This window comes from Trematomus bernacchii, unplaced genomic scaffold, assembly GCF_902827165.1.
Source record: "Trematomus bernacchii unplaced genomic scaffold, fTreBer1.1, whole genome shotgun sequence".
In the NCBI taxonomy this organism is placed as follows: Eukaryota; Metazoa; Chordata; class Actinopteri; order Perciformes; family Nototheniidae; genus Trematomus; species Trematomus bernacchii.
The window spans coordinates 1,044,814-1,070,339 of record NW_022987654.1 but is presented as its reverse complement, the minus strand read 5'-3'; the positions used below and the strand labels follow the sequence as shown (position 1 = coordinate 1,070,339).

Genomic DNA, 25,526 nt, shown 5'->3' with positions numbered 1-25,526 from the left:
ACCGTGTAACTGTCACGTTTGAAGGGACGAAATCGTAACAACTTCACGTCTCCCAGCGTGGTAAATCATCACATTTTCACATCTTGCCGTGATACCGGGTTGAGATGGATAGAGAAAGGTTTATGTGCCAGAGTTTTTTTTTTACAGTTTTGGGTCAAATTGTTGAAGAGCAAGTACACTTAGATTGTATTGGCTGATAGGTGCAGTTGCAGGTTTGGTAACTAACTTGAGAATAGATCTTGTTATTGAAACAAGAGATGTTGATAAGAGGAAATAACTGTTTTACCTGGAGAACTATATTGGTTGGATTTCCTTAAAGGTGAAATCAGTATGTCTCAAATGATAATATCAATTAATAGGCTATTAAGATATAAGACAGTAATAGAGCAACATACCTGAGATGCAGACAGTTAAAGGTCTTGATAACAGCTCTTGCCATAGAGGATAATAACCTGAGTCTTCTTTGAATTTCAACAGTGCTTCCTCGAATCAATTAATTTAATTTGAGTTGCTCTAGGACGTGTGGCTCTCTGAAGTTTGGTTTTAAAGGCCTTAACAACAATGTTGTAAAAGTCATTATAGGATGCTGTGGCCTGCAGCACTATCACACAAGACTAACATAGGTTACTGAACATAGCACTGTGGATCTTTCAGCATTTTGTCTCTTTGGTCTGATAAACATTAAGTGATATCTGCCAATGTGTAATTTCTCTGACAAATGGTTGTTGTAAGTCTTCCTGGCTCAGTGATGTCGGGGCAGCTTTAATGGTATGCATTAAGTGCATAATTGTTAGAAGCAGGGTGACTTCTGTACTTGCAGTTCCTTTTTGACATTGCTGTTGAGTGAAAAGCGTATGCAAACAAATATCAAACGAACCATCTCATTGGTCTGGTCTTCAGTAAAGCCAGAATACGACAAGAAACACCTTTCTGAGTTATACTTTCACATCAAACAGGCAGAACTTTCAACGATGCTTGAATTTGGCATGATTAAAAGAAACAAATGGAATTATAACATAATTGAACTTGCACATGTTGTAACTGGCTGATAAAATAATAGGACTTACCCATAGGCGTCATTTGCGCTGGGGACGCTGGGGACATGTCCCCACCACTTTTTGGAATGGCCATTTTTGTCACCACCACTATACGTATAACTTATACATGTTCTGAAAAAAAGAGTGCACAAAGAAATGTAATAAACAATAACACTGGTTTAGTGTCAAGATGTGCAATTTGGACATTTTAGTAAACTTTTAACCCTCCTATTGTCTTCGTTTCCCCCCCCCCTTACTTTGGTGTTGGCGGTCAAATTTGACCGGTCCTGTTTTAACTGCTACTACATTAACACAAAAACCATTAATCATCACCAAATTTAATTTAACACCCTTTCAAACTGTAAATATTGTATCAGACTACTGGTATACATGAAAAACTGCAGTAAATATACAAAGAATAGACACTGAACATGTATTGCGTGTGCCAGGTGTGATCCATGTGGGGGGATGGGCACATAAGAGCGGGAAATGTGTCAAATTGTTCTGTGTGTGTATGTGTGTTTGTGTGTGTGTTTTATCTGATCCGGATGGTTACTAATTCCTTTTCTTTATGTCATCTTTGACCGGGAACACCATGGGTGTTACAAAGTTGACTAAATCATCCAAAATTCAATGAAAGAGGTGATCAGCTATTTAATATGTTCAAATGTCTACTGTGAAGGATATCATAAAGCCTTAATGCAATCGAATGTAAAACAAAAAAGTTATGATTGATGAAAGTAGTAAATCGGTCAGATTTGACCCGAAGACAACAGGAGGGTTAATAGAAAATGTAAAAACGTAGGCCTACTTTGCTCCCGCTTTGCAGCAGCAGGGCACAGACACTGCACTTAAAAAAAAGTTAAAAAAAAAAAATTCCTCCTTACTCTACTACTGACTCTAAAATGACCCAAAAACATGCTTGCGGCAATGTTGTTTGGCCTGTTTCCCTGAAGTAAAAGTGGTCTGTTTGGTTTATTTTATTTTCAGAGAGTACTAGAATGCGTAGTTTAAGGTCCCATGTCATGGCCATTTCTACTGATCATAATTCCATTGTTGAGGTATACTAAAATAGATTTATATTGTGCAATTTTCCAAAATCACATTGGTTTCTCATACAGCATCTCTGTATAGTATGTGTATTCACTCTCTGTCCTAAACGGCTTGTTGGAGTGCCTGCCCCCCCCCCTCCCTATGAGCCCAGTGGCCGTCTGCAAGACAGCGAGACACAGCGAAACCCAGCCCGAACACACACACACACACACCCGCAGCCTGGCTAGGAGTTACGACTCACAGCTTCGCGGCGTCCCGCCGTCTCAGGGAGGAGAAATCGGCAGAGCTGCAGCTGAGAAAAGATTGAGTGTGTGTGAGGAAGTCCGCGGATTGGTCAATTTGGACCAATCCACAGACTTAACGTAATGGCTCCGCGGACGTAACGTAACGGCTCCACGGATTGGTCCATTTGGACCAATGGGTCCATTTGGGTATGGGCACGTCACTGTACCCAGGAAGAAAAAGAGAAATCTCCAACGAGGCGTTCTGGGGCAGCATAGACAGGTATTTTCTGTGTTAGAGTTTAATTCGCTACAGGGTGTACTTTGAGGGTTTGTGACTTTGCAGACCGTTTACATGCAGAAAAACCTTCATAACACACAAGGGGACGGGTAATAACCGGAAAAGCATGACATGGGACCTTTAAAAGAAACAATTAAATCTTCTGGGCCAGGATCCCCCCAGACCCCCTTGCAGGTGTTCGGTTTGCAAACATCGTTCTCAGAACATGTGAGTGTTCATTTGTCTCCGTAGAGAACACTGTAACTGCAGTAATAAATAGAATGCAGTAGTTTTTTTTTTTTTTATTGAAGATTTCTTCCCATGTAATCTCATTTGTATACACAGTAGTATACTGTAGTACTACTGCAATAGTATCAGGGCCGCCCCTCCCACCAGACCAGGTGTTGGTGCTGGATTTGGCACCCCCACTGTAACTTTGTCCAGGGTAGTCGCACTCCCACCAAAATCACATTGGTGTTTGCTGTCTCCCTCTAGTTTGTGCACACAAAAGCATTTTACTCTGGGCTAAGCAGGTGAGAAACTAAAGAGGCTTTTAAAATATTTGTTGAAGAGGGAAGAGTTCTCCTTGCACTGTGTACAACTTGACACGAAGCTTACAAATAAAAGTGGTACTGGTCAGAGGAAGTGAAATAAAATATAACAGCAATTCAAAGATATGGTTAAAGACACGTGCAATTGTTGACATTTTCAGAGCAATTGAAAGTATAAAGGTTGTCGTATCCACAGAATACAAGGCTACCAAGCAAAACAACATTGTGTGAAACACGCACAAACTTACATTAATAAATTTATAAGAAAATAAATGTAGAAATACATTCAATATATATAATGTGTGTTCTGTTTTATTCTCAACTTATATCCTTTTATTTATACATGTATTTCCATATTTATCTATTTTGTCTTGTGTTTATTTATTCCTGTATTTATTTCCATACTCATTTATTTATTCCTGTATATATAAATGTTTTCTTGTGTTTATTTATTCCTGTATTTATGCATTTTTTTTTATACTTATGTCATGTTCTGTCCTCCAAACCTGTGTGCTCGTTGTGTGCATAAAGGTACAAATTCACTCAAAATCACATCACAGCAAGACCTATAGTTGGGCGTTCATTGCTCTAAAAACACATTGGTGGTCCAGACTAGAGGTTTATGAATTGGTTTTTCATGCAGGTGCTCTTGGTTCAACACCCACAGGAGTGGAACATATTTTGTCTTCTGCTATGCTGACGTTAAATCTGGAGAAATGCCCCCACCACTTTTTTTTAACACAGTGACGCCCATGGATTTATCCCTCTTTTCTAAACTTTTGGTCACGAGAAGTCAGTGTAATGCTTGCAATGACCAGCAGGTGACAGTAAAGCAGCAGATCGAGAAAACGTCAACGATAATCTCGCGTTACTTGTAGCGTCACGTCATTCCATGATGGCTGAAGATCCTGGCGGAACATTTTTCAATTTCTCTCTCATTTTTCTTTCTTTCTTTCTACCCCGGCTTGCCATAGCGACATGGCAGAACCAGCAGGCCCGTTAAGCGTCCACAGATCATTTGTGTCGATATGCCCAAGAAAGGGAACAGAAAACGGCTGAAATTTAAGGCAGGGGACGTTTGTTCGGAATCAGGTAGGTTACTCTTTCATTAGCAAGCAAGCTAACTTTAGCCCGCCCACTGTTAGCATTCCCCGGCCGGCTTCCCTCTTCTGTTTACATAATCGAGTTGTAATTATGTGTTCAGTGTTAAATGCATTATAGTTAAACACGAGGACTTGCCAAGATCAACTTTAGAGTTTCTTTTCCAGTAACGTTATTAGCAAAAACCTCTCTTAAAGAGCACCTTCGGGGGAGCATTGCAAAACTGGCCCCGGTAATGGTACAAATCTCAACCTGTCGTACAATGGACAGCTTCCCCCCCCCATCTATGTATATACTCGCATTTTAGACTCTGTTACTAACTGTATATCTGTAGACTTGGTATGTCTTAAATGTCCGGTTAGGATGTATTAGAACGAAATCTAAAATGAAAATTGTAAATAAGCCATCTGTATGTAAAAAACCACCTGTATGTAAATTGTAAATAAGCCATCTGTATGTCTAATATGTCTTATATGTCTTAAATGATATGATGAATTGGAAATGGGGGACCCTGATGTAAACAAGACGAAAGTCTTTCTCTGGTCTGCATCCCCTTAACAATTGTATGTTTTGAGCTGTACTGTACTGTACCCATTATACAAGCTGTTAATAAACTTTTCAATCAATCAATCAATCAATCAATCAGCAAGAGCCAAAAGGAATATAACTGTACATGTAACTCATATGACAGGTGGGCTGTTAGTTACCTAATTTACCGCCACTAGTGGTCATACTACGGTCTGCAGTGGTCATGTCATGTTATCAGTACATATAACTTTTAACAGTATAATCATAAGGAAATAATTGTGTTCTTGCTAGTGACCGTTGCTGATTATGCTGATGCCGACCCAGCCGTTGTGAAGTCTGGGAGGCTGAAAAAGGCTGTTGCAAATGCAGTTGAAAAAGAAGGTAAGCTGATGTGCATTAAGGCTGTGGTACACCTCAACAGATATAAAGGAGTCTACTGTTGTGCCGTCTCACGTTGCCTTGCCTTGGCCAAAAATTCTTATTTGAGCCATAGATTTGAACACCGCTTCAGTGACTGCAGCCAGAGACGACGCCGCACTGAGAGTCAATATCCTGAATCTGTGTCACGTGGGTTTCGCCCCTCCTCGTTGGGATGGGGGGCTTTTAAATGACTAGCGACAGGTTACAATCCATTAAATATTTTGGGAGAAGTGAACGTGAAAACAGATTATAACTATTATTATAGACTGTATGATTAGGACCGATCCTTTCGCCACATAGTCACCAGATTAAATAGTTCACCTATTTCCGCAAGCCACATATCTTCCGGACTTTCTCCCAAATTACATTCTTCAAACGACACATCTGGAGAAAAATGTACTTTGCTTGAGACAACACTTTCTGATCTCAGCAACACACACTTGCAAGATCTGGCAACACAGCACATCATTTTCCAGCTAGCACCTGAAAATGTTTTCAAACGCCCTATATAACTTACATTTGTGATGCTGGAAATGTTTGCTTGTTGTCTAAATATCAAATTTTTAGCTAAATAAATGCCTGGACAGATAATTTAAGTGCGTTTTTCCGTGTTTCAGTAAAATTACTGTGCGGCCTGGAAGCATCTCATGGTGCTGTAGAGGAGGTCCTCTCGTCTTCAGTGAGTGTCGCAGCCAACGCTTTGGACAGCAGTGATGACCTCGATCCCGAAGAAGATGGAGAAAACGAAACTAAAGATGCCAGCAAGAAGAAAAACAAGAGGAGAAAGGGTATTATTTGTTTAAAGTTTACTGAGAAAATGTATGAGATGAAAATGCAGGACCAAAGGTTTACATGCTTATTTTTTTCACAGAAAGCAGTGAGAGCGGTGATGGCGGGCAGTATCCAGTGGATATTTGGTTAATGCTTGCCTCCTACATTCGGCCTGAGGATGTGTGCAGATTCGCTCTGATCTGCAAGAATGCCTGGACTGTCACTTGCACTGGAGCTTTTTGGACCAGGATTTACAGAAGGTGAGGTGGTTTTATTGGTCAACTGCGTGCAAGTCAGTGGGCACCAGCCAATATTTGTGTACAGGTTACTGTATAGTGAACCAAAAAAAACTCCAGGCTTTCATTTACTATTTTTTTTGTATTACATTACATATTAACAAGATAATGTTTTGAATGTGGTAAAATAAGTTAGCAGAAAAAAATGGAGTAAACTGACACTTTGTTTAATTAACATGTTTTCTCTCCCTTTCACCTTCCATCTCCAGGCACTACAAGATTAATACTGACCTGCCGTTACGTCTCCAGCCTGACTGCATTGACAGGATGGGCTCTTTACGTGCACGTGTGATTCGCTCCCTTTTCCATTTCTATGAGCCGTTCAGCTTGCGTGTCTCGAAAATTCCTACCCTGCCAGAATCCACGCCCACAACCTTGCTTAACTCCAAGGTAAATTAGTTGATTTGCAGTCAGTCACTTTACTATACAGACATGGAGCTAAAGTATTGTTAGTCCTTGTAATTAATAGATCTGCCTTTTTCATGCAAGTCGCTCATGGCTAACCAGGCTATCCTCAACCACCCTTGTTAGGCTAATGCCGGGTAGCTCAAAGGCCATACTGATTTAGACTAAGTTCGCTGCATTATAGAACCTAAATTATTTATATGTATTCATTATGTCTCGATATTTCATTTTTATTTTCAGAAAAAACTAGCCTCTCACTGTGCAAATGTTGATGTTATATGCTTAATGTTCCCTGTTGCAGTGTTTACTGTCCTGGGTCAGAAAGGTTTCAGGGACCCGGCCTGAGGCATTATGGGAGTTCAACTTCAAGTTTCTTAAGCATGTAAGAAAAACATTTAAAAAACCAAATTAACTTATTTTGTTTTGATAACCTTTTACATAGTCAGTCGTTGTTTCTGCCGTCTTGTTTATTTTCGTGTCTTTCTGTGGTCATCTCCCTCGCAGCAGGGACACAGTAAGAATGGTTGTGCCAAGTCCTTGTGTCTGCCAAGACAATACGAAGATGTCCACCTGAACCCAGACTCTGACTGCTACATGCTTCAGGTCACCACCCTCAACTTCATCTTCACCCCTGTGGTCATGGGCATGTCGCTATCCCTCGTGAGTAACTCAAATATGATTTTTTTTTTTATGAGGCCTAGTGATTAGGACATCATGTTTATGACTGAGACTCTATCATTACATTCTTGTAAGAATGAGTTTATCGGTTTATTGAGGCCACATAAAAGATCAGAATGGATAAAGACAGACAGACATGGGTAAATCTCCTTCAAAACATTCAGAATATCTTCCCCTATTTGTCATGTTATGCTTACAACTGTATTTTTATTTTTGGCAAATTAATCTGCTTTGGCCTATATTATCTTCCGCACAAAGGATATAATACAGTTTTGGATAATGGCTGGTGTACCAGGTATCCTTATCTCCTCTTCTGATCCAAACTTGTCTGTTTCTCTTCTTGTAGTTCACAATCAACGTTAGCACAGACATGCGCCACCACCGTGTCCGCCTGCTGTTCCAGGACTCTCCGCTCCGGTGGGGGAAGAAGAGGGGGGATCAGGGCGGCACCCAGGTGGTGTTGGATCCCGTACAGAGTGTAAAGATCATGGAGTGGTGGCACCCACAGTACCCCTCCTCAGCCTTTATATAGGAGCCATGCCCTTCTGGCAGGACGTCAATTCAATGAGAAGTCTGCAGATATCTCAGCCTGACTGCTGAACCATGGATTAGGTTTATTTACTTCTTTTGGAACTTACTATCCCCATCAACATTTTTTAATCGTCATTGTTGGATAAAATTGTTGTTAAAGAAAGTCAATATTTGATGGCCATAGATGGGATGGAAACCCCACTCCCATTTTCAAAATCAAACGTTGGTGCATGCCCATCCACCACTGCAACCTCCACACCCAGCGTTTAGTGTTATTTAAGCATCATCATTTATCCCAGATGTAAATCATGTCCTGCAGAATTGTCCACTGTGAAAAATAACTCTTAGTAATATTAGGGCTTGTTATGTATAAAAAAACAAATCTGCCACCTCCACAGGTGAACAATGGCAGTACCCTCGACAATTTATAAAGAAAAACTACAAAAGATTAGTAGTAGTTTCTCATTCGACAGCTGAAAGAAATCAAACGTCAAATTGCTTTGCATTGTCATCTCAAAATTAACTGACATGATCACAGTGGTATTTGATAGATGATAAATATTGATTTATTGCCCAGCCCTACAGATATGCCAGAGGAACATGTACATTCAAGCTCCCGGTTGCATTCAAAGACTCAAAATCTGGCGTTATTTTACATTCGAGAACATGTTGCATATTGAATCTACATGTGTCACACAAGTTTTATTTTTAACAAGTGAATGGATCGGTTCAAGCATTTGTTCTGCCCTCCCTTTTTTTATGCTTACAAAATCTTTATTTTGCGTTTTGACAAAGTTGCAGCAAGAAAGTTGTGTTATTTTAAGATCATGTGTTTTGCTGATATATTTAATTAAAGGCAGCCACACTTAGTATTATGTAAATATTAATGACACTGCGTTTCACACAAGGGGACAAAGAGATGATTTACCTCTGATGTCGTCATCTACTTATCTCCTGATCTGGGCAATGTTTGATTTCTTGTGTTTTTTGGCTTATAAATTATCTTGTTTGTCTCCCTGCTGACTATGAGCCATGTACCATACTGTCTCTCTTGTAGAATCACGTTCTCAAATAATTTGAAGTGGTCTGTCTTATGAGTCTTGTATGTGAGTTGAATCATACCAATCACATTCTTGAATTGTATTGGGAGAGAGCTCTCATTTATATTAATCTATCCATGGATCAGAAATAGTGGAAGCTATTTAACCTGGATTGATTTGCATCTATTTGTGCATGAAAACATATTAAATTAACCACAAACATTTCACACTGATGGAAAAAAAATAAAGATAGCGGCATATTCTGATTAGCAGCAGTTGTTTGTTTTATCATGAGTTGCATTGATAAATAAAGTACACTGAAATAAAAACTCAAACTGCCCATTCAAAATGGATTCAGTTATGTTTTAGGAAATGTTGATTAACTAAACATTCAATATTTTTTTAGAATTTGCTTCCCTATTGTTGTCCTATTGGGTACTACCGGTGTGCTCTAACATTAACTGAATAAAATAAGGCTCTCCTTCACATTGCTTTATATGTAAGAATATGCCATATTTCCTTCAGAAACAAAACAGCACTTTATACAGAAACCTGGATGGCACATTTCCTGAAATACAGCTGTGGGACGTCAAGATGGTATTTACAACTACAAATAAACTCATGCCTCCTGTCAACATGCCGGATATATAAAACAGACAGAAAGTTAGAGTTAGACATGGATCAACAGTATATGGGACCTATTAAGAGGTTTAACATAATACACAAATTAGCCTCAAATAAACAAAGATACTGTCAAGACAGTTTCCACTAAATTGTTGAACACTTAAGAATTTGAAAATATACTAATGTATTTTATTTTATTGTATTTTAAATGGTTTCCATCAAATCCCTGCATCCTAACACTGACACATCACACTGAAACAGGAATGAAACTAAAATGCGTCATAAATATGAAACAATATCACTGAAAGAAGCGTCTCAATTGCAGGCGGTTTAAAACAATAAAGTTGTCTCCGTCCGAGTTGTTCTTGGAACTCTTCAGCTAAAGTTAGAGGACCTCATAAAACTCTGCAGTCAACAGGCACAACGTCATCGCCTCGAAATACCGCTCTGTCGAAGATATGAAGAAAAACTACATTTCCCACAATCCCGTCTGCGCTTTGCCATTGGTGGTGGCACAGGCGACCGCAGACGCTTTGTGTTATGACAACATCTCGACGGACAAAACGAAAACAAATTAGCCTCCGAAGTGCCAGTGGTGGTGGGTGGTACACGCCGTAGCAGTCTGTGGAAATACAGAGAAACTTGAAACTCTTAGGAGCTTTTTGTCCTCTTTAACACGTGTTTCTCTCCCGATAGTCGCTGCCGGGTTCGGTATTGTCAGAGCGCATGAGAGAAGTGGGCACGCACTTTTGGTGAACCTGACTTCTTTACTTCGGTCTGTCTGACCTTCAGAGCTGGTAAGTGATATTTTACTTTACCACCACCACTGAAAAATAGCTTCTGCAAATACACTACTAACTCTAGAAACCCCGGCGAGCATTAATTCAAATTGCGTATTTCCAGATTGAAATGCAAAATAGAGCGATATAGAGAATAATTTAGTTTAAAATGAAAATGATCTAATGTATCATAAGTCCTTAGGCAATTGAAGGCATCACTGTCTTTCTGCTAAATCATCGCACAACTAGTTAAACAACACTTCAGGCTTTGTAGACTAGACGTGTAACGCTAGTAACATGCTGACAGCTACTGTCCTTAAACTTAACATAGCATCACAAATCAAAGTGCATCATTCGTTAAGTCTTTGCTTCCAGGTCATGATTATGTTATTATGAATCCAAATTGAATAATTGTTGAACATTTAGACATTCAAAAGTTTATTTAAAATACAAAAAAATGAATAATTGCACAAAGTAATTCACTTAATAGTATGAGAATAGCACACATTCACATTTAGCTGTTAGCCTTTTTGGAAGAGGACACTGGTACCACTTTGGGACCCACTGGTGTTAGACCCTAATGCACCACTTTCCCCTTTTTACTGTCATCAGTAGAGAGCTCTTGCCATTTATAAGCAGTGGCCAGCCTGTATCAGTAACAACACCTCAGCCCCGGGGTATGCTGCTATGTATAAGCTGTGACTGTCAACTGTACAGACTATACTCTGCTGCGTATTCAAGTGCTTTGCTTTAAAGTCCTGCATGGTGCAAACATAAAAATAATGGAGGCAGCACTGACTATTTATGCCCCCTTCATCCCCTCTGCAGCATAATTTACATACTGTGTGTTTATTTGTAGTGTGCCTGCATGCAGAGTGAATTATGTATTTAGCCTGATGCTTTCCAGTCATGCAATGTCAACGTTTTATTCCAGTTATAATGTTGTACATATACCGGGAGTTTAGCTGTGATTTTAAAAGGAACCTCATTCGTTAACTATTGCATCAAAAGTTGCTGCATTAAAGTGTGACATATGTATTAATCCACCTCAATATTATGTGTTGTTCCCTCACTTTTACAATACCTAATGACCTACCATGATAAATATAAATATGAAGATTTACCACAGTTAAGGTCCAACTTTATCCCCTCCATAGTCTGTTGGAAGTCTGTAGGCCTGTCTCTCTAGATTATGTGTACCATCTAAATCACACCAACCAAGTGTTTGACACTTCACCCTGACCCCTGACCTCTCCGATCGGCCTCTGTGATCATCTTTAGCCCTTAACAGAACCAAATCATGGTCAGAGTCAGAGCAGAACAGCGTCAATAGGTCTGAATATAGCTTATAACTTTCAAGTTTCTACTTATATTCATGACTTGACTACTTTTGTTTTTACTTCTTAAGAAATGTCCCTTTTAGCTTTTAGCGAGAGCGTTAATCTAGAGACCATGTTGTGTTAGGAGATGCTATGATGACAGCTCATAAAGTGAGATGCCCAAAATAGAACATCTCGAGCACAGCAATCCCATTAAACTATGTATATGATTATTTATGACATAGATTGTGAAATAGGGCTTTGAAGGAACTGAAGCCATGGAAAACCACACAATAACCATTTAAAAAAGGGCACTAATCAAACAATCAGCAATTAATAATCATTTTAATGACTTTGTATAGGTAGAAATATGCCTGTTAGGTAAAGTAAGGTGTTTCTTTAAATTCTGCTTTCAGTTGATTCTAGGAAAATAAGTGTTTCAGGGAAGTTGCGCAGGATCACTGAGGTCAACCACACTCACAAATATGAGAATTATAACTGTACATGAGAATAGTTTATTTGGCTCAGGCAACCACAGTAAATGCGTATTAACATTCATGAATATAAACACTCACAGACACTGAGTGAATGAGTTGTTGGTGTGAGTTAAGGCCATAGTACTGGAGTGTATTTTGTTCCACATAAAAATGAAGTAGCACGCAAGTTAGTTCAGCAGTTATGTAGTCACATGGTTAAACAGGAATTATCGTTCTCCTGGACAGATAAAATAACTTTCTCAAGCTATCTTTGTTTGGTTGCCTTTTCACCTCCTTTATCAGCCTCTCCTCATTTCAGCGAATCCATGAATGAATGAAAACATTTCCGTTGTGTAAAAAAGATATATCTACTCTTTTGTGATCTGGCACAAAACTGTCTGAAAATGTGACACTAATGTAGTGCTGCTTCATATCAATAAAACAATTTAAAGTTAACTATATCCTCGTTATTCTATCATGTGCCTCTTGGCGTAATTATATAATATTCTTAAGAATGTCTCCGAACTAAAATCCTGTCAAAAAGATCACAGAAGATAACTTACAATAAAAGCTGCCTGCAACACAGTATCAGAAAATCTTTTAAAGCAAACGTTGGACGTCATAACCAGTTGTGTTAGAGAAAAAATGATAAAGCAGGGTGTCTGTGTAGCTGTTGAGACCTTTACCTGCTCACTCTCTCCCTCTTTGCCAACACAAGCATGTGAACAGAATAGAAACAGGGAAAAATGGGACACATGCATATAGAGGAGTCGTTGGGGTTATTGAGTGCACACACAGTACGAAGGGTCAGGGGTTAGTTAACACACTGAGCGGTGAGGTCATTGTCAGCAAGGTCAGAGGTGACCGGCCACTATGTTGAGCAGCAGTGATGCCTGGCGGACTAATCACACTCTCTCCAAAAGAACAGTAGCAACCTGCTCAGATTACAAGCAAGGAAAAGATAGTCCAGTTTCAAGCAATACAACCGTCCGCAGAGGGGACCGTTTTGTCCATCTAAAATATTGGAATAACCAAACTACTGGTTGGATTTGAGCATAACTTTTCATAGCTTGTGTAACCTTTCTGTGTTTGAAGGTGAACAATCTTGTCCCACAAATGCACACGTAAGCACAAGCTTTACATCCTGTGTGTATGGAAAAGTGTGCTTGTGTGTGTGTTATATTTTCAGCTTCATTGGACTCAGTCCGCTTGAAAGTGTTGGAGATGGGGTTCATTTTCTTCAGGTAAACAAAGGCAGTGGGACACACACAGGCGCACTGAGTAGGCGCAATGGATATACTCTAGTGTGAAAGAGCATCAGGTGTGTGTGTAAACACAGCTTTCTCCATACGCCATATGGACAGATCTCCCGTGACCCGGACAATGTTTTCACCGCTTCGTGACTGGAGCAGGAAAAGGAGAATAGGGGAAGTGTCTTTATGGTGTTTTGGTTTTCTCTGAAAAATAAAAAAGACCTAAGGAACTACTGAATACGTTTTTAAGCTCAGACTTTTTGAACCACAGGATCGACAATTAGCATGTGTTATGTGTCAACATGACCCATGATTTATCAGATGTGAGCGTGGGTGGGGCATTTTGAGGGCATGTGCTGAGTGTGTGACTCCACTTCCTCATCTTATCTCCCCTCCACTGTTTCATATCCTCTTTTGACTGACAGACAGTAGTGAGGGTCTTCTGCAGTCTCGCTTTTCTGTTGAAGAATGGCGTCTCTGCTGCATCTGTGTGCACAAACTGCAGCTGGCCTGTTGTGTGCAGCTGGACAATTTGCTTGTTAGTGTGAACTGCAGGGGTGAAGCTCGCAGTGGGCAGTTGTAGCTTTGTGGAACTTTAGCTCTAACAGGGGCCCACAGTGATTTCATAGCTATCTCTGTATAAAAATGTTCATCTCAGCTATGTTTTTAAGACCTGACTGTTCCCACATTAACACACTTAAAGTTGAAAGTATGACTATATTGTAACAAAGCTTTCAAATTGTATTGTAATTGCCTTAAAAGCTTTTCTTCAAAATAAGCATGTATAAACCAAATATAATATATATATATAATAATCTCACTCTTCACTTGCAGTTTCACATCTTTTAAGATAGTGTTCCTGTGGTTTGTGGAATATCCTAAGATAATTCTGATTTGCTTCAGGAAAATGTGTTTTCAAGGCTCAATACAGCGTTGAAGATTTTAAGATTGATTTCTTTGTCGGCTTTTAATACCCCCCAAACCACAAGATTTGTATTTTCAACAGTCGGCATTGCTGTTGTTCCGACTGAACACTGCCTCTCACTCTTGTATGAACTCTACGCTCCCTCAATAATATGCCCCCTGGGCTCCTCAAACAGGTTTCCCATTATGCTTATTCCTAGTATTCTTTCCAGTGGTTGTAGACTAATGGGAATAAAAACAGAAAGGTTGTTTCAGCATTACATTTCAGTATTGATACATCTCGTCTGGTTTCATATGATGATATTTAAAAGAAACCCACTGATGACTCATGACATGACTGTGCGAATACTGTCACGTTGGATCTTTTGTCTTTGGTTGGGAAAATTATGTTTTACTCTTGGGGTTAGTTTTAATGCGAGCATATTCAGACTGGATTTGTACCTGTTATAACATCAAGCTATTCAGTTAAAGGTAGGGTAGGTAAGAATGGAGAAACCAGCTCGAGTGCGCTAGAATTTGAAAGTACACAGCCGAAAAAAATCTGCCCCTTCCTTCAGACTTCCTTACAGAGCCCCTCCTCCAACACACACGAACACGCACATGACCAATGAGGGCACGAGATAAGTTTGTGCACGAGATGGAAGGCTGACAGGAAGGTAGGCCATCCAGTTATTTTAGCCGGGCCGGCTAAAATGATTGGTCGTGCTTTTTACAGTATTACGGCTTCCACAGATGAAATTTTTTTGATGTATTTATTGTCAAAGCATTTAATATATTCATTGCTATCGGGATGTTAAGAGCATTCCATGGAATATAATAAAAAGTGTTTCTGAAGTGAATTACCTACCCTACCTTTAAGATGGACAATTGTTCTACTTCACATTGCTAGTAGCTACCTTGCATATTGAAGGTCACATTGCTTTAAGTGTTTCCTGTTGATAATTCAAAAGGACAGTGTTTTCTTCCATTTATGCTGATGAAACTTGTCTTTGATTTTGCAATTAAATATTCATTTACAAGATTCTTAAAATGTTGGCTCCTTCCTATGACTCATAAGCCTTATAACACCAAGTTCCCTTAATGTTACAGGATGTAGTTAATCCTGAAGCTGTTTGTTTGCTGAAGGTAAATGAAGATCAGACCTTCGCTGTGGCCTTTTTAAGTCTAACTACAATATTTACTCTCTTGAATCCAGTCTCTAGACATGCCTCTACCTTTAGTTCACACTGGTGAATTTAGAAATATTTAGAATATTTATGTGCCTTAACTGAGCTGCCAGGATTTTCAATTTGTCAACCTTTCACAATATGTCCAAAGCTTGTAGATTATTCTTATTTTTAAGAATCACATTTCTGTCACTTGTTTTAAGATGACTAAGAAGTCTGAAATAGGACATATTTGAGGGTCCCTCTGCAGCGTCCCAGGAACTAGTCAATAATCCAGAATCCATATTGTTTTTTACTTTGAATTTATGTGATTTAAACAGATATTAATTTCTATAAAGTGTTTGTGTATAAAAAGAGGAAGAAGGAGGAACTTTTGCACTTTCAAAATCTACTAGTGCTGTTGTAATACTTCTTGAATTAAGTGGCATGACTCATTTGGTGATCTTGTTCAGATAAGTTATTTCCAGAGGTGACTAATACATTGATATTGATCAATCGTAACATTATAAGTTCAGGATTCAAATGGTCTTAGTGGAGATCTCTTATATAAACCGGTGTGATATAACTGCACAGCTGAGGAACTTAATGATGCTCCTTCTAAAATCCATAGCTGGCGCTGTCTTTATTTTTAAAGGGCTGAAATGCAAAACAACTTTAGTAGCAGCACTGTACCCTGCCCGAGTCTATTGACATCTTTATTGGACAATCTCTTCCTCCTCTCTGTTAGTGTTAGCTGTAGTCCGTGGAAGAATCCTCTCCGGAGGAAATTTAGTGATCTACTGTTTAAGGTTGTATGTGTGCGTCTGTGTATAGAGACACAGCATTCCTTTGTCTGCGCTGCTTAATCAAAAAATGGCCCCATATTTGGTCAGAGGACAAGAAATGGATGCTGATCTAACACACAATCACACAAAAAGACACACATCACAGAGGAAGGTCTCTTGTAAACGTATCTTATTGATACTCGTCCACTTGACCTCTCCTTGAACTCTTGCTTCACGTGTTTTCACGTGTTTTCAATTGTTTCTTACCTTCTTGCCTCTCTCTCTCTCTCTCTCTCTCTCCCTCTCTCTCTCTCTCTCTCTCTCTCTCTCCTCTCCTCTCTCTCTCTCTCTCTCTCTCTCTCTCTCTCTCTCTCTCTCTCTCTCTCTCTCTCTCTCTCTCTCTGCGGTGCAGTTCTTTCTCACTTGCTTCTACTCAAAGGTCTGAAGGGCTAAAAGGCATTCGCATTCTTCATACTGATGGTAATTAGTTTTCAACTTGCCTACCAGTTGAGAATGAAAACAGGACAGAGACAGATAGAGGGAAAGAGGGACGAGGAGTGTGTTTAGTTAAGAACAGGTTATGGTGTGTGGCAGCCGTAGTGAAATTAATTTTTGTGTGTATGTGTACCTTATCTCCCGAATGCCTTTCATTCCGTTTCACTGTACATGGTGACTCTCACTCATGCAAAAACAGAAATGCTGTACTTCTGGTTGGCTGGTTATTGCTCTACTTTCTCTCTATTGCACGCAAACACACATATATTCTCACATTTGTTTACTCAGTATTAATGACATTGAACTAAATGTTATCTAGGGTTATCTAAAATAAACACAGAATGGCTCAGTGCATTATGATTGAAACATCCGGCCACAGCAGCCCTTATATCAACTTTTGATACTTTTATGTGTTTTTATTTTTTTTAATCAACTACACATATATGCAAAGTTTAATAAAAACATATGCAACGAGAAGATCCAACTCATTTGAAAAAATAACATATTATTTATTTTGATTTATGTAAAAAGGGTTTATGTATTTAGGTTAATGTATTTGTTTATGATTTATGTAATCGGAAGCAGGCTTTATTCTCAAGCACACAACTTGAGGTCACCTAAGGTCATATCATGTTGCACTTAGGAAAGTTTAATAGTCATTTTACAGCCAAGGGTTGATTTAACTTAAATAACTTTATTTAAAAAGGTGCACATATATCTGTTTGATATAGAGGATAATGTGTATAAAATGATTTGCAATATGTATAATTATTATACAGACAACATTTTAGGTAAACATACTGTATAATATAATATATATTGTAGACCAATTTTCCTGCAACCTTAGAAACTCTTAGGTGTTTGGTATATCGACGCTGCTGTTTGTCCTTAGCACAGCTGGATTTAACCTCACTAAGTCATATCATCACAGTCGTCCAACAACTGTCTATGTTTGTGTGCAACCTCTTTGCAGCCATAGTGACAGAGGGAGTAAATTGAGGAAAGCGTGTCCTACAGACAAGTTGAAGAGGATGTTGAGTGAAGTGTGTGTGCATGTGGACGTATGTGTGCATGTGTGTGTTTGAGTCTTGGTAGGCCATTGTCAAAAGAGTACAAGGCTGTCTTGGTCGATGATTTCCCCTCCTACCTACACATACGCCTTATAATCGGCCTGACGCCACAGGAACGCATCTTTTTCAACCAATAAGCTGAGGGCCCGGGGGGAGTCCTGCCCCTGGACCAAAATAACCCAGTAAATACACTGCGGCCACTATGAGAACTGGAGCTGGCCCGCTTTTGAATGCTTTGTGTACAAACAAGGAAAGCTTGTGAGCCGGGTGCTGCTGAACCATGCTGGTCAGTGTTCTCCTCTGTTGTGATAGGCACAACAAGCTGAGTGGCACTTTGATACCAGTGTTTGTGTTCCTGCATTCAGAGATACAGGATGGTGTAGGGGAGTTTAGATGGTAGGGAACTAATTAGAAGGGATCTTATACTTGGGTTAGATATAGTGATGGAAGAGTTTTATTAACTTATTGCACACGAATGATCCATCTAACAAGCAGCTGCACATACGCTCTGCATTTGGCCTTCATGTGTGCCGACATGTGTTTTACAACCCGAGGCAGATTGATTTGCAAGTACATTTTTTAGCTGGGCACCTTGTTCTGGTTTAATTAGCCAACTGTGAGGTATAATGAGTGGCGATGGCTTTACAGTTTCATAGTGTTTGGCCCAACAGTAGAAGTCAGTGTCCGGTTGCATTATGACGCATGATAAGGAAACTTGTCAAATTGCTGGTTTTTTTCTCTTCTGAAACCTTTATTGTATGTTGAATGTTGACCTGTGTTTGTATGAGTTTTTGCCTGTGCTTATATAAGAAATAGATGCACAAGCATGGAGGAGATCATAGGGAGAAGTGATTCATGATGTGAGCACAGAGAAAGATTTACTTCAATCAACTCACAAGTACCCAGTCAAAAGGAAATCTCTGTCAATCTCTGAGAAGTAAACGCACATTACTGTAGCTCCACTTCACATGCAAATTACAATTTATGTAGGAGTAGAAACTTTTCATCAGTGACTATAAAATGATTCAGAGACACCATCAGATGGATATAACACACTTAGAAATCTGTAGTTACCTGCATAAAGATGTAACTTTGTGTTTGAATGTTAGAACAGCTTGGATTCATAACAGTTGTACAAATATTCTATTATTAATATAATATTATACTTAAAGTAAAACTAAGTTCTAAATGTGATCTACTGTACACTGCATTGTAATATCTAAATTGTTCTAAAGTTAAATCTCTTATGTAATCTCACTTGCACCTTGCTGAAACTAATCAGTGACTTTTGAAATTCACTAAAATCTGTTTCTGTTAGTCATTTTATTTATGCTGTGATTTTAAACACCCGCTGAATAATCTCCAATACAGGGACCATGACTTTCAGTATCGGATAACAAATATCTTAGTGCGAAACCTCTCTTTTTATTATGATTTGGCATAAGAGTGTTACAACTAATACTGAACAGATACAGATTACGTATCAGAACAAGGAAAGCTTGTGAGCCGGGTGCTGCTGAACCATGCTGGTCAGTGTTCTCCTCTGTTGTGATAGGCACAACAAGCTGAGTGGCACTCTGATACCAGTGTTTGTGTTCCTGCATTCAGAGATACAGGATGGTGTAGGGGAGTTTAGATGGTAGGGAACTAATTAGAAGGGATCTTATACTTGGGTTAGATATAGTGATGGAAGAGTTTTATTAACTTATTGCACACGAATGATCCATCTAACAAGCAGCTGCACATACGCTCTGCATTTGGCCTTCATGGCCCGAGGCAGATTGATTTAAAAGTACATTTTTTAGCTGGGCACCTTGTTCTGGATTAATTAGCCAACTGTGAGGTATAATGAGTGGCGATGGCTTTACAGTTTCATAGTGTTTGGCCCAACAGTAGAAGTCAGTGTCCGGTTGCATTATGACACATGATAAGGAAACCTGTCAAATTGCTGGTTTTTTTTCTCTTCTGAAACCTTTATTGTATGTTGAATGTTGACCTGTGTTTGTATGAGTTTTTGCCTGTGCTTATATAAGAAATAGATGCACAAGCATGGAGGAGATCATAGGGAGAAGTGATTCATGATGTGAGCACAGAGAAAGATTTACTTCAATCAACTCACAAGTACCCAGTCAAAAGGAAATCTCTGTCAATCTCTGAGAAGTAAACGCACATTACTGTAGCTCCACTTCACATGCAAATTACAATTTATGTAGGAGTAGAAACTTTTCATCAGTGACTATAAAATGATTCAGAGACACCATCAGATGGATATAACACACTTAGAAATCTGTAGTTACCTGCATAAAGATGTAACTTTTTGTTTGAATGTTAGAACAGCTTGGATTCATAACAGTTGTACAAATATTCGAAGATAATAACTAGCCATTTCCTGTTCTTAGGATTGTATGAAGACTTGTTTATCTGTTGAGTCTCATAACATAACCATCTAAGCATGCAGGTTTGTATGTACGTTGCGTGTGGGAGATTGAGTGACAGACTGTGTGGGAGTGCAATTAAAGAAGTAAATATGTTGATTCACTGCCGTAACGTTTAGGATAACACGTATACAATGACCTGGCAAAAAAAATGCAGGAATTGCCCTTATCTATTGGTGGTTATGCATGCATGCATGTGTGTTCCTGTATTTAAATTGTGGTCACTGCTTTAAGAAGGGAGTTCCACATTAAAACGAAAGAGGGTAAAGGAGAGAGAGAGATGAGTTCACTGGACACAGGGCTCCTGTTGTTGTTTCCCCAGACCATGGCATTCATGCTAATTTAGGGGAAGAGGAGGAGGAGGAGAAGGAGTAGGAGGAGGAGGAGGAATAGGAAGCTGAGCTGGTGGTTATAGGAAGGGAAGGAAGGTGACTAATAGTGTCTGTCACCCAGCTTACTGCAGCTCTGCCTGTGGAGGGAGGAGTGTCCTCACAACCAGTGAAACGGCATACTCAGCCCTGCCAGCAAACAACTGTGTGTCCTTGTCAGAGAGTGTGTGTACTAACACGTGGAGGAGCAGATCTCGCTTGGGTACACTATGTTGTCTTTGGGATAGTTGGACAGTTGCTGGTAAGGATCTTTGTTTATACTCTCTCTTTATACTTTATGTATAAGTATCAGTGTTGCTCACTGCCTGGCTGTTGAATAGGAACTGTCAATGTGAGCTCAATTCAGACCGACTTGTTAGATCAGAAAGGAAAGTAAACATGTCTGGGCATATGTGTTTTCAGTAACATGTAATTCCTTTTAAACACGAACTAATGCAGTAGCAGCAACAGAAGCAGTATTGTTTGAATTGCTTTTGACAGTGTTACGTTGCGTTTTGACCTTTCAAAAACAGAAATAGGATCCAGAGATCTCGGGTCATCATTGCATTGTTTAGCAATGTGATAATTGTTTATTATGCGCAGCTAAGTGGAGGCCTAATGTCAGAGTGATGGTACTGATTGTGTGCCGGTCTGGAGGGGAGACAATAAAAGTTAATACATGAAATACAACAGTTGTCCAATGTTCAAATGTTGTATGTCATAATGCATCTATTTAAGGAATAGAAAATGTAAACTGAGGTTAGATTGTTGAGAGATGTTTGGAGTGCCGCTACCTTAGGACAGAATTAGCACTACACCTGGCAAAACAGGATGACCGAATGTGATTACATCTTATGATCTGTTAACCTCACTTACTTTAACATTTACTTTTAGTTTGAATTATTCACGTATTGTATGATCGGTGAATGAAAAAGCAATGAATTTGCATTTAAAGAAAATGATGTAAGGGAAACAGCTCTAGGTTTCTTTCCTTGGGTTTCCTGCAGAGGAAGTTTCTTCATCACTGACAAAACTAGGAGTTGTGAAAACGTATGGACACAAAGGGGAAGTGATGCATTGTAGGGATTATGGCAAAAATCATAATCTCGATTATTTTGGTCAATAATTGATATCACGATTATTAAAAACGATTATCCATTTACTTTGAAAACATCAATTTATTGGAGAAAGAAAATGTGAACAGTATGTTTTTAACAGTTGATTACCCTGAACTTTAAGTATAATTCAACTGAAAAACCAATAAAAAAAAAAAATATTATATTTATAAAAAAGACAAAAAAAGTAATAATAATAATAAAAAGATAATCGTTTTATTTCGATTACATTGTTTTTGTAATCGTTGCAAGCCATAATCGTAATTGCGATTTAAAATACGATTAATTGAGCAGCCCTAATGCATTGTGGTCATTATTGATGATGCAGGTCTATTGTCTTTCCTGCAATCTCATTGTGTTGTACTTTTGATTCGATATGGCTCAAAGTGTTTTAGTGCTGACAATGTTTTGTTTTGCTTTCCGCACTAATTTCACATCGCTCTCTTCTCTGATCTGTGAAGCAAAGTGACCTGAGGAAAGCAGAGTGGACACATTCACACTGGGCAAGGGTCTATCTTGGTCAGCTATTTTTAGATAGTGTTTACAAGGTGACAGGCATAGTGATTCACACACATTGTTCATAAGTTATGGTGATGTATCCTGATGACCTTCAGAAAGTTAGTGACTGTGTAGAAATGTTACTCTGTGGACTCTTTATGCCTGTAAATTACTCACAAGTTTCTATTCACCTCGGGTTTACCAGAAATCTAAGGACACCAGTCATTGCACAGCAGCTGCTATACATCCAACTCTTTACCTCAACCATGCTACTAACAAGAAGAGTCAGTATTTGTAACGTATTACTTGAGGGTACTCGTTGTCCTACAAATGAAGGTGTAAAAACATATAGAAACCACATAGAGTGCTTTAACACTTGACCACAAAATTGACACCATGATGTTAAAGAATTGCAACAGTCAAAGTCGTCTCCGTCAACAGAATAAGCTTTTTTCCTTTCTGAGAGTATCTTCTATTTAGACCATTTAGTGAGTTTGTACTAAGGTCTAACCATGGTCTGTTGCTCCCTTCGTTTCCGCTGTGGAAACTCTTATTCTCAAAGTTCTTAAGTGTGTGTTGCACACCTGCTGCTTCCCCCATTGAACACTTCACTGCCTCCTCTGTTGTACTTCCCCACCACATCGTTATATTTTGTGTTCAAGCTATTCATTCCATTCATCCATTTTGCACTGTTACATTTGATAACCAACCACCCTTTCTTTCTTTTTGTCTGTTTTGTTTGTATCATCTTCATTCCACCTCCATCGCCTTTCTTCATCACTCTCCGCCGTCCCTGACCTCCCCTGCAGATTGCAATCCACTTTCTCCAGCATCAAGACATGTAGTCGGCAGCATAAGCAGAGTGTATTCACCCCGTTGTGAACTATTTTTCCTCTTAAAAAGGTAATTCAACATGTGTCTGTGTGTGTCTGTCTCTGTGCACCAATGTGCTGCTGTATTATAATGTCAAAATACTGATTGTGGAGCCCTGCATTCACACAGCAGGCTATCTTGTTATAAATGACTTGAATAGAAATGGGAATCTTTTCTATTTAATTTCTAGTAACCCTATACACTCTGGTGTGCAAACACAACCCCTGTGTGATGTAACTGAATCTTGTGTGTTTTTTGCAATTAGTACAGATGTTAGATGGTCAACTTGAATGTTTATATATTTAAAGCTGCAATTGACCCAGCAGAATTCCAATCCTGAGTGTTGAATAGTATCTGACTTTCTGTCCGTCTACCAGTCTGCATGTCCGAATAGTTTGGTGTGTTCTGTCACCAAGGGATACAGCTGTAGGCGTGTGTGTGTGTGTGTGTGTGTGAGTGTAAAGAGGAAGGGCTAAAGGACTCCATACTTGCCATGCCAGCCATGTTACATAATCCCGCCAACCTTCCCCGGTAAGTGTGTGCGCTGGTTTAGGAATATTGATACTTGAGGTCTGTTTACATGCTCTACTCAAAAGCCGACAAATGCTGTAGAGCGGTAACCCACATGCACACTTACCTTTTTTTGTTCATGTCCTGCTCTCACCCCTAACTGCTCACATACACACAAACACGCACAAAAACAAAACAAGTCAAACACACCGTGGCTCAGGGGAACAGGGTGTTCCTGAAAAGGAGAACAGAGAGCCGAGGGGGTTATTTTAGTCATTAGAGCAGGCAGACAGATAGCTTAATGCGGGAAGGGTGTGTGTTGTGTGAGTGCGCATGTGCAGTGATGAAATGGCTTGTAACGTGCAAAAGCAGTGTCACTTGTCAAAGCTATGATATTAACAGGAAGCTTGACATATCATTTAACGTAGAGGTAGTAAGGCAGCCAAAGTGATTTATTCAAAGGCTTTCTTTTTGCCAAGAATAACTCTACTTGCACATCTTTACCCAGCCATGCCCAAGGTTTAAGTTCTTGAACAGTTTTTTGATGTGTTTGTGTCTCAGAGCAGGCCGAGCCAGGTTAAACGCACTTTATTCCAAATGTAAAAGCACCTGTGTGACCTTGAGGGATTTATTTCAATGCTTACGTGCCGTGCCAAAATGCTGTATGCATGATATTTGTTTCTGTACTTCCCGCACGCCTTTTCAATATGACTGTAAATTGTTCAAATAAAGTAACGCAGAGTGCGTTGGACATACTTAAAAAGTAAAAAAGCAGATGGCTATTTCAAAGTGAAATTCTAAAGTCATAGTCAATACTTGTAATGATAGAGGTAGGTAATAATCCCTGCAAAGCAGTACAAATGCTCTTCTGGGTCTTCTTTACACTTGTTCGAACTTTAGTGCAGGCAGACCTTTTTTTTCAATGAAGACTGTAAATTATCTTTGAAATCTGTGGCTATCATGTGGATATACACATGCTTTGTTGTGAGAGAGCATCTCAGTAAATGCGTGTATGTTCACATCCCACATGTAGCTGCTCCCAGTTGCCCGTTGAAAAGGCCTTTCTTGGCATGGCGCAGTCCACTCTAAAAATAAACACTCCACAAATTAACACCATGTCTCTGAGCACAGGTGTTATGGCCCCACACTGCCCCCAAGTGTGAGTACTTGTGTGTTTGGGTCTTTGATCTTCTGTATGTCACACTTTGCACATGTATGTATAGAAACGTTGCAAAGCACAGCGTGTTTAATGTATTCCATGTTTCCATTGTGGTCATATTGTTGGCACATATGATGATGTGACTAATCTGTGGCACAATCCAGAGGTGACCTGTAACCCGGGCATCCTCCGCTCTACATCCTCCCACTGGCTGTCAGTGTTTGAAGTGAAGGGGCTGTGACATCACAGCGTTGGAAACACAATGACCGCTGTGTGCTCTTACTGCGTCACAGATGCTTGCTGCTTACCCCGGTGGATGCCAGGCAATGGGAAGGCCCATGTGGGAGATCATGCTGCCTGGTAGCAGTGTGTCACCATATGATATGTAGAAGTGATATCCTGTCACTGTGTTTATTTGTGGATCATGGCTTAGTGACACTTGGAGGCTGTGTGATACACATATAGCCACTTATAGCTTCAGATGTGTTGGAAAGTTAGATGGTGTTATGCTAATGTAGCCACAACGTCTCCTGTCAAACTGTGAGTGACACATACAGTAAGTGTCCTACAAACAGCAAAACACACTTTTGCTGTGTTTTATGTTTTTTATTGTGTTGTCTTTAGGAGGAGACAAGGATAAGTAGTGCTGAATCTTAGCATGTACAGTAAACATTTGATCTGCTTTGCAACAACACATATCTGCAAGCTCATGTTTTATTTGCTCTGGCAAATGTGTGTGTTCTCCCTCAACTTAAGATCTGACGGACCAATCACAACTGTTTATGA

At 39.4% G+C, this 25,526-nt stretch overlaps 2 protein-coding genes across 3 annotated transcripts in view; both read left to right on the top strand.

The window, feature by feature from the left end:
* The first annotated feature begins 4,046 nt into the window (after positions 1-4,046).
* tmem183a (transmembrane protein 183A) lies at positions 4,047-9,184 on the top strand. The gene is made up of 8 exons (XM_034134908.1): positions 4,047-4,234; positions 5,063-5,152; positions 5,809-5,979; positions 6,063-6,222; positions 6,468-6,648; positions 6,965-7,045; positions 7,168-7,323; positions 7,688-9,184. Exons 1-8 carry the CDS (start codon positions 4,171-4,173, stop codon positions 7,871-7,873), a joined length of 1,089 nt encoding a protein of 362 aa, XP_033990799.1. The 5' UTR covers positions 4,047-4,170; the 3' UTR covers positions 7,874-9,184.
* An 829-nt stretch (positions 9,185-10,013) lies between these two features.
* tfeb (transcription factor EB) overlaps positions 10,014-25,526 on the top strand; it is a 32,404-nt gene continuing 16,891 nt past the window's right edge. The window contains exons 1-2 of one of the 2 annotated variants that reach the window (XM_034134907.1): positions 10,014-10,333; positions 23,008-23,101. The gene's annotated coding sequence lies outside the window, so the exon portion shown is untranslated. The remainder of the gene's footprint in view (positions 10,334-23,007; positions 23,102-25,526) is intronic. The other variant, XM_034134906.1, reaches the window with a different exon arrangement.

Coding starts and splice junctions, on each gene's coding strand:
- tmem183a (XM_034134908.1), top strand. CDS start 4,171: ATGCCCAAGAAAGGGAACAGAAAACGGCTGAAATTTAAGGCAGGGGAC. Junction 5,153..5,808: donor AAATGCAGTTGAAAAAGAAG/GTAAGCTGATGT, acceptor TCCGTGTTTCAG/TAAAATTACTGTGCGGCCTG. Junction 5,980..6,062: donor GAAAAACAAGAGGAGAAAGG/GTATTATTTGTT, acceptor TTTTTTTCACAG/AAAGCAGTGAGAGCGGTGAT.